Genomic DNA, 15,444 nt, shown 5'->3' with positions numbered 1-15,444 from the left:
CCCGCCCTCAGCGCGGAGCGGGGCGGGGGGCGCGCGGGGGGCGCCGGGAAGGCGGCGGCGCGCGGCCTCTCGGGAGCGCGGCGGGCGCGCGGCACGCGGGCGGCGCGCGGTCCCGCGGGGGGCTCGGCCGGGGCGCGCCGCGACACGTGCTCGGTGCCGGTGCCGGCGACAGCGGCGGCCATGGCGCAGCTCACGGCGCGGTTCCGCACCGAGAACCGCAGGTGAGAGGCCTCCCCTGCCGGGCCGGGGGTGGGTTCGGGAGCAGGTGAGGCGGGGACGGTAACGGAGCGCTGTGCCCGCAGGTTCGCCGTGGAGGATGTGCCCTTCTCGGTGCCCGCGACCTCCGAGATCACCGATCTCAGCCACCTCATCAACAAGCTGCTGGCCGCAGCGCACGGTAGGTCCCGCGGCCGCGGCGGCCCGTCGGAGCCCGGCGTGCCCCGTGTCCCCAGGCCGGGCCCGGCCCCGCGCGGGCTGTCACAGCCGGCGGCACCCGCGGGGCCCCGAGCCGGTCCTGCCCCTCTGCTTTGGCCTGGCTGCCTGCGGTGAGGCAGTCCTGGAACTGATCTGAACGAAACGCTGCGGTACCGGCGCTGCTGGGCATTCCCAGAGAGATGGACCAAAGGCTGGAATGCTGTGTGTGCCCGGCACCGCAGGCCAGGCTGCCGCAGCAGATGGGAATGGAACTGTTTCTCCAAACCTGGCACAAGAACTAATAAAACCAGAGGTTTCGTTTTTATAACAGCCTTTAAGAAAACCGCAGCTATTCTGTCGGTGCTGAAATGGGCCGACTGACTTGAAAGCTGATCTGGGAAAGACAATTGTCTAACGTTGTTGTAAAATCCCATTTTCTATGAGAAACTGGGTCAGTGGTATTATACCCTGCTTCTTGAACCTTTTGCAAGTTGCTTTCAACCCATGACATTGCAAACAATCCTGAACAGAAAACTGGTCCACAGTGCAGTGCCTCTGCCAAAATGCAGAGCCTTTGTCATTTATGCCATTACAAAGGGAGAAATATGAACCAAAAGTTCTTAGGATTTTCCTACTGTTGCCACAAATACAGGGCTCTAGCTGGTGGTAATGAGAATGGCAAGATCCCTACAGAACAGTCAGGAAGCACCACTGGGGCTTGATTACACAGAGCTACAGAGAAAATACAATAAGAGGCAAACAACTCTTTGAATCCCAGCAGCAAATTTTCCTTCCTCTTAAATAATCCTGTGGAAGTAATGGGCTGCCCACCTAAAACTGGGAGAAGAAACTAATTGGTTGAGGTTTTTGTTCTTGTTGTCATTTGTATTGGGGGTTGTTTATGTTTGGGTCTTTTTTAAACTCTTCCTGGCTCCGTTTCCTGAACCATTCACAAAATTAGGCCATTCTTCATGGTGACAAATAAATAGTGATACCTTGGCATTGATTTTCCCCATTTGTTTCAGAGGATCACAAGTATGTGGAATTTGACTTCCTTATCAATGGCCAATTCTTGCGGTTGCCGCTGGTCACACACATGGAAATGGAAAACATTTCCACAGTAAGTCATACTCAATGTCTCTCCTTCTTGGGCAGTAGAACATATTTCGCCAGTTTATTTCAATCTGATTTAGATATTACACTGTTGGTGGGTAGATTGAACTGAACAAGATTTCCTTGTTTAGTTTCATTTATTTTTCAGGAGAATTCCCTATATTTTTAAATCCATTACGAACTGGAGTGATTAGAGACTACAGACAGGGCAGTGCAAGGATGTTATCCAATCTGTTGTCTGTGTACAGTTCAAAGGGGAAATTCTTCTCTTATTCAGTTCATCATTAATACATTTTTGTCTCTTATGGTGGGGGATAATGGAGATGTTTAATATTACCTCCAGAAAATGTTGCAGTGTTTTAGACACCAGTTTTGTATTAGTAAATATAGAAGAGGAATGTAAGAAGACTGAAATCACTTGCTTTTGCTTCCAGCTTGCTATTAATAGTAATTTGATAAAAAGATGGAAAGCAGTGTAATTCACACTTTTTTTCTAAATACTTTTGTTCTACTGATGTGGCGAAGGACTTGGATACCAAGTCCTTTGCTCAATAAACTTGATATATTTGTGCCACACTACAATCAAATTTTACTGTTAGTGATTAAAAAAACCAAAACCACGCTACTAATCACTAAATAAGTATTTTGTCTGTGAGCTCAGGAAGAAGTGGTGGAAATAGAGTATGTGGAGAAATACATGGCCCCTCAGCCAGAAGAATGCATCTTCCACGATGACTGGATCAGTTCTGTTCAAGCCACTGAAGAATGGTACCACACTAAGCCAGTTCTAAGTTTTGTCTTGCTTATTCATGTTCCTCCCTGGTATCAAATAGAGTGGTATTTTCTCTTTAATACTCCCTTGGTGTGTTTTTTTCCCCTCTTTGCTTTATTTTTTTTAACCTGTCAAGTCAGTCAGCTATTTGCTTTTGTAAGCAGTTCACTTGTTATGCTGTCACAACAGTGACTTTAACACAGGTAGAAAACAGCTAGAGACACTGAACATGAGATATTGCTTATACAAATGAACAAAAATGCTGTTTAGTATCCTTTTTCTTACAGGAAAACAAGTTTTCCTCATTACTCTTTTGCTTAAACCCTTGACTTCCAACATGACACCCATCAGCAACAAATAGAATAGCATACCTTTCTGCAGAGATTTTCCTGAAAAAAAGCCAAAGAGGCATAATTGCCCTTTTCTACTGTATTTTCACGTTTATTTCCCAATGAGCTAGGTAATGTTCATATATTAAGTAGAGATTTGAAAATGCTTTGAGAACCTCTGGCAACATGCTAAAACTAACAAATTAAGTTTTGAATTATGTAAATTATAGAAGGGATCTTAAGTCCCACCAACCAGAACACGCAGTACTCTCACTGCTTGTCTTTCTAGCCTGTACTCTTGGCCCCCCAGTTGCAAGGCTTTAACGAAGCTTTGCTCTGTAGCAAAAAGATATTTTTTCCTCTTTCATGCTATTTCTTTTAAACCAGTTACTCTGCTAATAGTTTTGCCAAGTTTTTGGTTGAGGCTTTATTTCATAAAAACATTTATTGGTCTTAAAGATGTTTCCAATGCTGTACCTGCAGGATATTGACTGGCTGCTACGACCAGACTGCTCGGATCTGGTCTGTGGAAGGAAAATCCATCACCACAATAGCTGGGCACACAGAAGTAGTGAAGGATGTGGCATGGGTGAAGCAAGGTCAGTATATATAGCAGGGGAGTAGTAGTAGTTTGACTTACTGGGGGGGAAATGTTAGCATTCCTTAACTATGAATATTTAATTGTCTAAATGTAATTATTTCAATCTCTGTCAGTGGTGTAAGAAATGAAGTCATGGTGTGCATAAAATCGTCCTTTGACAATAATGAATATAGTCACTTTAAGATGGTTGTTGTCTATCCACCTTGCAGTCTCCATCAGCAAATATGGTGTATATGTAGTTACAGGAACTGTACTTGCAGGTAATGTGATGTAAACTGAAGCACGTATAAGTTTCTGTCTATCTGCTATTTCCTCTAGGATTAGAATAATTATTTATAAAGACTTTGGAAAGCTGAGTTGGGCATGAGTGTAACTTTTTTCTTCCTCAGATAGTTTATCATGCCTGTTACTCAGTGCTTCCATGGACCAAACTGTCCTGCTCTGGGAGTGGAACGTGGAGAAAAACAAAGTGAAAGCCCTTCACTGCTGCAGGGGACACGCTGGCAGTGTAGAGTCTGTGGCTGTTGATTGTACAAGAACCAAAGTGAGTGACTTCTGGAAAGAAACCTTTGGGGTTTGGGATTTAGCAGCATGTACCTCAAAAATCCTGGTTTTGTCCTTGCATGGGTATTCATCATCATGATTTTATGACACAGTGATAATTTTCCAGTCTTGTTATAAGTGGTGGTTATCAAGGATTAGGAGTGTCATGTCAATGCTAAGCCATAGAATCACAAAATAATTTAGTTTAGAAGACAAGTTAAAATTTAAAGTGTATTTTACTTTAAATGCATGAGAATTGTATGCTATAATGAAATATTTTCAAATTTGACCTAAATTTTTGTGGGAAAAAAATTCCAGAGTTCTTGGAAAAAGCAGGTGGTAAAGAGGTTCTTTCCCTTCACCCAGGAATTCAACAGTTATGAGCACTCCTACCTAAGGTGGAGTCATTGCTCCCAGCTTGACTCAATATCAGACAGTTTAAAGTCAAACTTTTTGGTGCTGAAGGAAATAGGTATTTTGTAGATATTTTTCCTACAAAGGAAGTAAAAAGAATAATTTGATGCATGCCAGACATTTGGGGGGGGATCTTAAGAGCCCAGCACTGTTATTTGTGTGTTATAACCCATTTTTCAAGCAGGTCTCTCTTCCAAGGTCTATCTGGATCAACATTTAAAAAAATGTTTCTGTTCATACAGTTCTGCAGTGGATCCTGGGATAAGATGTTAAAGATCTGGTCTGCAGGTAAGATGTAAGTTTGTAAGGTTATACGTCACTACTGAGTTACCGGTTTGGGTAATTACACAGTTTCAGATCTTGTTATCAGCTGCATGGTGGTTGTAGGCACCATAAATATGGGAATTTACTTAATTACTTACATGGAGATGAAATTCAAAAATCTGTAGCTCGAGTCTGCCTGTCTTCTGCCCCAGTACCTACAGATGAAGAGGATGAACTGGAAGAAGCAGCTAACAGGCCACGGAAAAAGCAGAAAACAGAACAGCTTGGACTAACAAGGGTAAGATGAGCTCTGGGTTTGTCCAGGATGTTTCTTTGGAAGTGTATCCACAAGAAATAATTTCTCTTTGCTAAAGGTGACTTTAAAACTGCTGGTATGTCTCAGGATAATCAGACTCTTTTATTTGTTTGATAATTTACTCAGATCTGTCCCCACTAAATTCTAGACTCCCCTGGCAACCCTCTCTGGCCACACAGAAGCCATCTCCTCTGTGCTGTGGACAGATGCTGAAGAAATTTGCAGCGCATCATGGGACCACACCATTAAACTCTGGGATGCTGAGACTGGAGATCTCAAATCAACTTTGGTGAGATCATTATACTCTGGCTGTAGGTTCAGCTGAGTCCAGCTCAGAGAAAAAGGAAAAGCTGTGTAAAATAGTAGCTCCTGTCTTAGTTACTATTTTCTTTCCTGACAGACAGGAAACAAAGTGTTTAATTCTGTCTCCTACTCACCCCTGTGTCGGCGTCTTGCGTCAGGGAGCACTGACAGACATATCAGACTGTGGGATCCTCGCAGCAAAGGTCAGCTTAAACATGCATGGTCTCAAAGATGTTCTTCAGAATCAGAATTTTGTCCTGTCAAGAGACATCTCACAAACTCTTCTGGTCCCTCTGCTTGAAACCAGCCATTTGGGGGCTTTCATTAAATATAAAGTTTACATCTATTTTCTGTATTCTGATGCAAGACTTGTTTTAATGTCTTGCCTAAGAATTTAGAAATTATTCTTTTTTTTTTTTTTAACTTACTAATGAATGTTCAACTGTGCAGTTGCAGAATGGGGTTTTTTTGGTAAGGTTCAGACTGAGGCTGGTCTGATAACCATTAAAGTGAAACAGTAGTCACTTGGACATGGTACCATATTTCATAAACAGATGGAATTACAGATATTATGACTGAGCCTATCAGATTTATTGTCATAGACACATTTCATAGAATGGTCTGAGTTGGAAGGGGCCTTAAAGATCATCTAGTTCCAATGCTCCTGTCCTGGGCAGGGGCTCCTTCCACCAGAGGAGATTGCTCAGAGCCCCACCCAGCCTGGCCTTGAACACATCTCTTTTTGTAGGCTCTGTTCAGGTACTGAACAGGGAAAGCCAAAAATAGTAAATAATATTTACTTGTTTGACTTCTGTAAATCTAATCCGAAGTTCACCAGCATATTACATGTTGTTAATAAAAGTAATTTTTTTGTTTGCTTTTAAAAAAAATCTTTGAACAGGAAGTTTAGTGACAAGAAAATACATTTTGAGTGGTTTCAGGTTGGTTTCTTTTTTGTTTGGTTTAGTTTGTTTTCTTCCCCAGAACTTCTGTGGCTTACATTTTTGTTCATTTTATTTCGAGCTCACTTAACACTTAACTTGAACTGCAATTGCACTGGATTTTATATACATTTTCAAAGTGCTGGTTTCAGCATCTGCTGATGTCTGTATTTTTTCCTCTTTCTATTCAGATGGCTCCTTGGTTCTCCTGTCTCTGACTTCTCACACAGGCTGGGTGACATCTGTGAAGTGGTCACCTACTCACGAGCACCAGCTGATCTCTGGTTCTCTGGACAACATTGTGAAGCTTTGGGACACAAGGAGGTAAAATGAACCTGTGTTTCTTGCTGTGTAAAGGCATGTAAGCTTGCAGGGTGAGCTACCCCTCATAAAATGGCAAAAGCAGTCAGTCAGTGGAAACACCTGTGGCATTTGTGAAAACCCTCTAGGTTTTGGAAGTCAACCACGCCGTAAAAGGGAGAAAAATACATGTAGTACCATAGGGCTGGAAAGCATATGCTGTCGAGCAGCATCTACACGTGGAAGAAGGAAGCCATAATAAATTCTTCCCAACAAGTGATTGAATTTCAGTCTCAAAGTTGTTTGCAAGCAGATGAAAAATGTTGTTGCTTTCCTCTTTGGGAATGTAGGAGAGAATAATACTGATGTGATTGGCTCTGGGGAAAGCAGAGGAAGCATCACAGATGGTCAATGTCTGTACTCTCTCAAAGTGTTTATAACTGCTTGATCACATCTGTTTGATAGCATTGGGATAACATTTCTCCCTGGGACCAGTTGTTGTCTGCAATGGTCACATAACTTCAAACCTGTTTTTCACCAGTTGCAAAGCTCCTCTGTATGACTTGGCTGCTCATGAAGACAAGGTTTTGTGTGTGGACTGGGCAGAAGCAGGGGTAAGAATCTGAAGAGCAAGTTACTTGATTTATATGCATGGTGTTTAAGAAGAGAGCTAAGAGCAGTCGGGGCTGTTACCTCCTTATGCTTAAAGCTAGAGGAGAACAGGCAGCTGTAGTTGTGCTGTGTTTGATGTCGGGGTGGTGATGTCCCAGGCACTGCAGCATGTCCCCACACTCTGCAAAGAGGAAGGGTGGGAGCAGGAGCTCTGTGGCTTTAACTGAGCATTGTAGTGATATTCCAGACAAGGAGAGATGAGAACAGCACTGCACCTTACTCAGAGAACACATGTTCCAAGGTAACCTCCTGCCATGGGGACTAAAGCTGGGGCGTGGCAGTCAGTATATGTAGAAGAGGAAATTGTATAATCCTCTAGAGCAAGCTGTTCTGCTGCTGCAGTGGTACACACATATTTAAAATTACCAAAAACCCCCATTCTGTGAATGTTCAAGATTCTCAGTGTGGCTCCCGTTTGCTGTAAAAGTCAGGAAAAGCTTTAGCAGCTTTCCTACTCAAGTTTCACTTCTAATTTTAAGAGGAGAGTAAGAGACAAAGTTGCTTTTGCACTCTGATTCTGGGATTTACTCATGCATTAACTGTTCATTATTCACTACTACTTTATAAAAAGAAAAATTGAGTCCTTAACTTCTGTGTACTTATTTTGCTTAGTTCTGATATTAATCACAGTTTCCTTCTCTCATCAGTTGTTACTGAGTGGAGGAGCAGACAACAAACTGTATTGCTACAGATACCCAGCTACAGCCTCTGATGTTGGGGCATGAAGGTCAACAGCCAGAAGACTTTTTTTAAAAAAGAAAGATTATTGCAGCAGTTGCTCTCTATTAGCATCTCTACACAACCAACTTCTGAAGAAGGGAGGAGTTTGTTGCTCAGAGAGCTGTTCCTGGTTTTGTATTGGTAACCTATATCCATATTTGTCACAGAAAAATAGCAAAGCCCAAATGGGATTCATGTGAAACAAAGCAAAGGTCATTTCCTCCCTTTTGGATGGCTTTGAATTAATATCTTTTAAATTAATATTTGTATAGCCCTTTTAATAAGAAGTAAACTGTTTGCTGATACTTACAGAAAAACTACTCAATGACTAAATTATTTTTTGAGTTTACCTGCTTTATGTTGGGAAAAAAAAAATAAAGCTTTTATCAACAGTTCATTGGTTTAGTGTGTCATTTCAGATAAAAATGAGATTTCAGCTCTCCTCTCAGTCTGGCTGTTGGCAGTTCTTGTGATTTAGTCCTTAATTAAGAACCCAGGCTTCTTTCTAGGATGAAGACTTGGTATGTGCGCAGTATAAATAGCATACATTTATATGATGATATACAGGAACTTGACAGATTTATTGGCAGATGAAATATTCCATATTTTAGTAGCTCATAAATTAGGGTTGTAGATTATAAGAATGCCAGCCTTGCACCACAGTACTTGTGCTGCAGTACCACTGATGTGGTGTCTTGGACCTAAGGATGTGTAGAAACAATGGTGGATCACACAGAGAAGGCAGAAGTAGAAGGAGTTTGTTCTTACAAAGAACAGATACAAAAAGGTGCAAAAGCTTTTAGGTTGATGGAGAATAAGCACTATTCAAACATGCTCAATTTCTCTGCTGGTGGTTTTGCTTTGAGTTCAGCATTCAATGCAAAAGCTTTGCTGCAGTTTGTTAGATTACATACATGTGACGTTCAACCAGCACACTGTTACTGTGTGCAGACCTCACTTGAATATCATCACCAGTGCCTTGGCTTTCAATCAGTGTAACACCTGTACAGCACTAACAAGTCAAATGCTTAAATTAATAACTTTTCTTTGAAGAGTGGGAACTCTGACCTCCAGGTTTTATGATATAGACATATATATATATATCATTATATATAAACTATATATATACTTCATATATCGTTCTGAGTAAGGAGTTTTAAGAAATAACAAAGAGCAAAACTGGTGAAAATGGCAAAGGACAGGGGAAGGATCTCTGATCCCTTTGCTCTGCAAGTGAAGTACTGTAACTGACAACTTATATGCTTATATCTAAAGACTCATTAAAGCAAGGTAAGTAATCCTAATATGGTTTTCTTGCCTTCCCAAAAAGATTTACAAAACACTTTTTAAAAAAGATCATGTTACCCGAAGTGTCAGCTTCTCTTAGACTAATATTATTTAGATTCAGGCAAACCCAGTGGCATGAGTTGTTTTAGTTCCAGTGAATCCATCAGATCTACTGTTACCTGTAAAAAAATACACAGAATGTATCTAAAAAGGTGGGTTTTGATAGACCAGAGTGAAAAGCAGGACCGTTTTTATACCCTCCTCTAGTCTGGAAAAGTACTGTGGCAAAGCAACAGCCAAAGAAGGAACTAAGTAAACCATATTAACGTGAAGTGATACCAGTGTAAGTACAATGTATTTTTGGAATATATCTGTATTACCACTGTCCATAAATTATCCTGAAACTAAGGCATTTTACATTTGGCAGACAGTTCTTTCAATAACCTGTAATCTTAAATAAAATGTTTTAATAAGACTTCCCTTTTGAACATGCATTCCTTCCATTTAAAATAATCATGTGAAATTACAGTGATCAACATGAGTTGATTTTAAAACTGCAGAAGAACTGAGTCAAAAACATGGTAATCCAGAGTCAAGGTGCTGATGGTGATTCTACTCACAAAAAATAATTCTTTCCTCCTCTAAAAACCATTTCTGCACATTCCTAGTGCCCTAGTAGCATAATACAAAACCGTAAGGAATTTTTATGTACTAACTGCCAATTTTGCTTAAATATAAAAGTGATTCTACAAGGGAGGGGAATAAAGACAATAATCAGCTACTGCAAGACTGACCTACATTTGTTTTTTATTGATGGGAGGTGGGGGTTGGTTTGTTTTTGAGAGGCTGTGCAATACACATTGTTCTATTTCTATCCTTTCATTCTGCACTGATACCTGCCATAAACTGTCCACCAGCACACATGTGCTGCCTCTAAACACAGCTCAAACACCAGCATGCACTGACACACACTAAAAGCATTAGCTCAAGACAAGGTTTCACCTGCTTGGTCCCTGGTTTAGTGTCACATTTGCATTTTGTCTTCATGTGTTTCCTTTTACCCAGCTGGTTCTTTCAGCTTTCTTCTTGCTTTGAGAATTTTGTCTTTGCTTCTGGATGGCTGCCATCCCTTCCCTACAGCCAGCCCTGGCAGAGCACTGGTTTTTCTCTCTTGTTGGCATTTGGTTTTTTTAATCCGTCTTCTCTCAACTGCAAGATTGAATTACAAACAAGGGAAGGGGGAAGGAAACATTAAAGTAAATATTCCAGTGACACACAACCTGAATGTGTGTGTGTGGATAATGTGGACACAGGAGTTTGGGCCAGCAGTGCAGATCTCCAGCCAGCACTGCTCTGCCTGTCCCTTTCAACCTACAGTCCAGAGCCTGGGGTGAGGTTTGTCCGTAGTGAAGATAAACTTACTGAAGTTTTGATTGCTTTTGTACAGGCTGATACATTTCCAGGATAAACTCAACATACTCCTCTAGATCATGCATACCTTAGGAAACAGATCTAACCACATATGCTTAAAGTGACTTCTGCAATTTAAACAAAAGTGTTTCACTGAGTTTAGAAGGCAGCACAAAGATAAAGGAACACACTTCTAATGAAAACTTCTAAGATGTGAGGTTTTCTTCTGAATTTTCTGTCATTTCTGCAACAGAAAGCACTAGAGAGGCACATGCACAAATTCCCCAAAGGAAAAACATACTTTTTTTTACACTCCTATGTTGATTTAAGTCTTATTAAATGTGGATATAACTTGAGGAATTGCAGAATTTTTAAAGGCTTTCTCATTACTGAATTAATGGAGGGTACAAATTATCTCCAAAATTGTGTGATGATAAACCTGATTCTTAAAAAAGCAAACAACCCCCCCAAACAACAACAACAACAAGCAAAAGTCCCAAACAAGCAGAAGATGTGATTTAGGCTGATCTGTTCCATGACCTCTCTGAAATTTCAGCATGTGCTCTTTTCCCTTGCTGTGGAGAAGGCAAAAGGTTTTATCAGAACAAAACTTAATGAGAAATAGGTAAACACACTTCAGACTTCTACTCTCTGTCAGAATGCGACTGCCAAGCTGGCCCTGCCACACCCCGGTCCAGGGGTAAATGCAGTTTATGGATTAACACCCTGTTTGAATTTGAGAAGAACAAGGCTACAGTGACCTGCACACACACTTCATTGGCTAATGACAAATTGCAGCAGCTTACATTGCAATTTATATGCCAAAACAAGTCCCATCAAGTTTGAATCACCAATTTTGTTTGATGTAAGCTCATTGGCAGAGATCTCAAATTACAGGCAAAACTTGGGATGAAATTGGTTGTCATGAAAACCAATATAAATTGCCCTGTAAATTGCATTAAATAAGTAGCTTTTCAGCTGCCAGTGAGAAGTTGGCTAAGTCTGGTCTAGGAAAGACAGCTGCTCAGTCTGGATGAGTCTATCAAGCCATTCAAATCAAGACATGTACCGTAGGGAATGCTGGAAACATAACTCAAACCACAAAAATGTAAATTTCTGTAGCAATTTCAGTATTCATACTTAAAACTTCAAAATGTTGATTTTCCATGTCTTTGCAATCTATTCCATTGGACAGCTAGCAGCCTGTGACCAACAGGGGATCTTGGTAGAAAAATACAGTGGAACTAAATAAACATTGAAATAAATGCTCTGTGATTAGTACTTACACTTTCAGCCTGTAATGTATAATTTAAGCAAAGAAATTTCTTTAAATGCTTGAAATTACCTCTGAATGCAAACCAGAACTCACAAAAAGCTGTATAGAGAAACATGATAAGCCAGTTATAGCAAAACATCCCAATAATCTACATTGCTTATCCAAAAGTCCCCCCCATCACACTTCCTACTGTCTATGGTCTATAAATTTAGAATAGAGAAGTACTGATCTTCAGTCAGTCCACAGCTGTTCTAAACTGCATGTGAAAGACAGCTGAAATGCCTTGGAAGAGCCTTCAGGAAGTGCTCAGTGAATTCATTCCTCTCCTTTAAGTCTCTCTCTATCCCAGTTCTTGAAAACTATTCAAGTCTGTTATACACACATGCACAAACCAGAAATGTCTCACGGATTTCTGCTCCCAAGACAGGTCAAAAAGTAGCTGACAAAGCACAGAAGAAATACTGGAAATGGAAACATTCACCAAAGAATGAAGATGATTATGTGGTAACATCTGATGCAGAGCTGGATGCCAAATCAGTGATAAACCTATGGACCATGAGGAGAGACAGCATGAATTGATAGTTGGAATATGAATACATGAATACATGCTCCCAGCCAATAACAAGTACTAGGTTACTTTCAACAGGGCACCCTCAGTTGCCTGTATCATTTGAAAAACCCAAAAAATGCTATCAAGTGTTAGAATGACATTGTTGTTTGCTGAAGCTGTTCAGCACCAGAGAGGAAGGCAATCTTAAGCTGTTTTCCCCTCTCAGTGGTGTCAGCACCATACCTGTGTACACATCCCTGCACACACATTTGGTGGAACAGCTTACCAGGTTTGAGTTTGCTTCAGTAACCAAAGTGGTACTGCAGAGTCTGGCAGCCAGGCTGAGAAATCTTTGTCATGTGGGCTTGTTGGGGGATCAGCAGGGTGACAACACCAAATAAGCTACACTCTCCTTTTTTAAAATACTTGCAGCATTGAAGGCTACCAGGTGATATAAATTCCTTGTTTGTGTCATTCCAAGCCTTAGGCACACTGCTGATTGAGCAGTGGATGTGGACACCCAGAGCCATCTGCTCAAAACACAGAATGAACCAAAGTCTGAAAGGTGTGGCATGGCTGTGCATTTGTGGGAAGTGTTGTTCATACTATGATGCTTGGGATTCACAACAAACTTGTTTTCTAATGTCCCCTGTTAAAAGCCACTAATTAATTTTCTAATTTAAAGAGCACAAATTTCTATCTCTCTCCCATTCTTTTCCTCTCAGGTGTTGCATAAACTTTAGCTCAAGTGTGAAAAGATTTGTGCAAATCTGCAAAAACTTTTTGATATTAAAAAAAAAAGAAAGGAAATCAAAATTTGATAGAATTTCTATGAGTTCCATTGGAGACATCTTATCTCTCAGGTCTCAGATTGGTAGTTTGTTGTTCTGGTGGATTCTGAGCATAGGATGAGCTGTTAGAATTCACTGGCAGTAGGTTCTGAATACGTAGAGTAGAAACCAAGGCTACTTTTGATGTTACACAAAAGATCTTGTTTCCATCTTACATCAACATGCAAATGGTCCTCTTGATATAAGCATAGGATATGGAAGAATAATGGATTTTAAAATCATAATGTTTTGTCTTTAGATTTAAGAGTATACAGAGATCTTCAATGGATATTCTCTGCTGCTTCTCAGAACATAGTACTTATCTCCTGCAGCTACAATGCTAAACAAAGTGTTTCCTAGATCTAAACAGCACAAATTTGAACAGATCGTGGTTTCAGCTAACCTGCTCTAATTCCAGAGCATGTCAGTTAATACAGTGAAGCCTACCCAAATCAATGGCATTAACACAGATTTTAAGAGAAGCTTACATGCAGCCTACCTGTGTGCAATTTACAATAATTAGATCTTGTATCTTAACGTAGCTGAAAACTGAGTCAACCCAATCTCCAAAAAATCAAATACTCCATGTCAGTGAAGGCTTTTCTGACAGGAAATAAATAAGATTTGTCTTCATAGTAACTAAACTTTGGAAGAATGGTGAAGGGGAGGAGATGATGGTTTTTCTCCCCTTCTAATCCAATCTACTTAAACAGAGGAATCAAAACAACAGCTGTTTAGTACAGTGCTGGCGCCACAGAACCAGCATGAACTCACCAAAGATGAGGCGATACAGTCTCCCTATTTCAGCTTTGCAGTCTCTAGGTTGCTGTGACTTAAAGGTGCAAGTCCAAATGGCCCTGTTAAAAAGTAGCCATGACTTTTGCCAGGAGAGCTGTTTCCAAGCTGGGCACCATCCCACCATACACCACTCTGAACCTCTGCAGTATCCATAAGGATTGCTTGCTACATGTAAACAGATGATTATGAGACAAATCTGACCGGATCATTGTTGAGAATAATATTATAATACATGCCAGAGAAGTCTGTCTTAATGAAAGAATTATCTATTTCTAATACTTTCTCAGCCTGCTGCAGTATAGTGCAGCAACTGAAAAATATTTTCACTTTTGGGATGTCTGAATTGTAATCTCTTATATCTTGGCCGACATATTTGAAGGTAATAATTTTGCTTACCCAGCTCAAGTATAGCATTTGCCATTTCCTACCATCCTTCTGTATTTATTTTTTATAATTTGTGATACAACAGTTTGTAGGGCTGGTATTTAAAAAAAAGTTGGAGAGAAACAAACTTTTTTCATTTCCCTCTGTAGCAGTGTCTTGTCATTTACTGTTATTTTGCTATCCACTCCCTGGTTTATAAGCAAAGTATCTAGTTTCTTATTCCTCACAGGAGCCTCAGGATCAAGAAGGTAAAATCCTCCTCTCTTTAAATAGATCTTTAGGTTAACATTCCAGTTTAGCAGACCCTCTGGACTCCCAGTGCCATGTCACCATATTTCTCTCCCTACACACATTTCTGAATCCCTTGTGACAGAAGAGCAGGGGTGAGTTCCAAGGAAGCACAGCCTTAGCTCTGACGCAGCCCTGGCTGCTGACATCAGCCCTGCAGCACCAGCAGGCCCTGGGAGGGACCACTGCCCGCAGTCAGACATCTGCACACCTGGGGCTGAAGCCACCAGCCCCTCCCCAGGAGCTAATCCTCCCTCCTGGCTGTGCTCAGAATTACTCTTGGTGAAAGGCACAAGGAGCTTGGATCATCACCCTTCTGTGACTTCTGTCTTGGTTGCACTTCATAAACTGCCTACAAGTAGCACTCAGCACTCATCAGTAGTTAAGTTCCACTCTTGTTTCTGTTCTTCATGTTGCTGGGAAGCTTGATTGCTATGACATAAAAGAATGCTTCTATATTTTAAAATTTCTACTTTTACATTCATACTGCTCATTTACATGCTTATGTAATTAACAGCAGAACTGATTATGTCCACCAAATAATAAATCAACAATTTCCTTCTAAAAAGTGTTATTTTTTTAATGTTCTTCCATTCAAATGGCCTGTACAGATATCTACTACTGAGCAGTAGAATACTGCTGGGGACTTAATGGTACAACATACATCAAAAAGCTTTTCCTAGGTTCAGATTATTCTTTCTTCTCTCCTTCTTTCTAGCATTCTTGTTATTTAAATAAGTACTGAATGTGTAACATTAGGGATATACATCCTTAGATATACATTTATACCATATAACATCAGGGCACATTAAAACAGTTATGGCTCCCTGAGGGAGTCACCGCTTGGGATTGACCACAGAGATTAGGTTTGGAATTTCTTTTAAAAATACATTAATGCTGCATTTTCACAACTAAAAGA

The 15,444-nt window shown here is 40.6% G+C and overlaps 1 protein-coding gene across 1 annotated transcript; it reads left to right on the top strand.

Annotated features, from left to right (window-relative positions):
- Positions 1-33: 33 nt before the first annotated feature.
- WDR12 (WD repeat domain 12) lies at positions 34-8,095 on the top strand. The gene is made up of 13 exons (XM_030952782.1): positions 34-221; positions 303-397; positions 1,440-1,534; positions 2,189-2,295; positions 3,112-3,227; positions 3,619-3,773; positions 4,429-4,474; positions 4,663-4,748; positions 4,915-5,055; positions 5,167-5,272; positions 6,202-6,334; positions 6,852-6,924; positions 7,630-8,095. The coding sequence occupies exons 1-13, from the start codon at positions 181-183 to the stop codon at positions 7,705-7,707; spliced, it is 1,272 nt and encodes a 423-aa protein (XP_030808642.1). The 5' UTR covers positions 34-180; the 3' UTR covers positions 7,708-8,095.
- The last annotated feature ends 7,349 nt before the right edge of the window (positions 8,096-15,444 follow it).

Source organism: Camarhynchus parvulus, chromosome 7 (assembly GCF_901933205.1).
Source record: "Camarhynchus parvulus chromosome 7, STF_HiC, whole genome shotgun sequence".
Taxonomy (NCBI): Eukaryota; Metazoa; Chordata; class Aves; order Passeriformes; family Thraupidae; genus Camarhynchus; species Camarhynchus parvulus.
The sequence above is the reverse complement of the archived record's forward strand: the minus strand, read 5'-3'. Positions and strand labels throughout refer to the sequence as shown.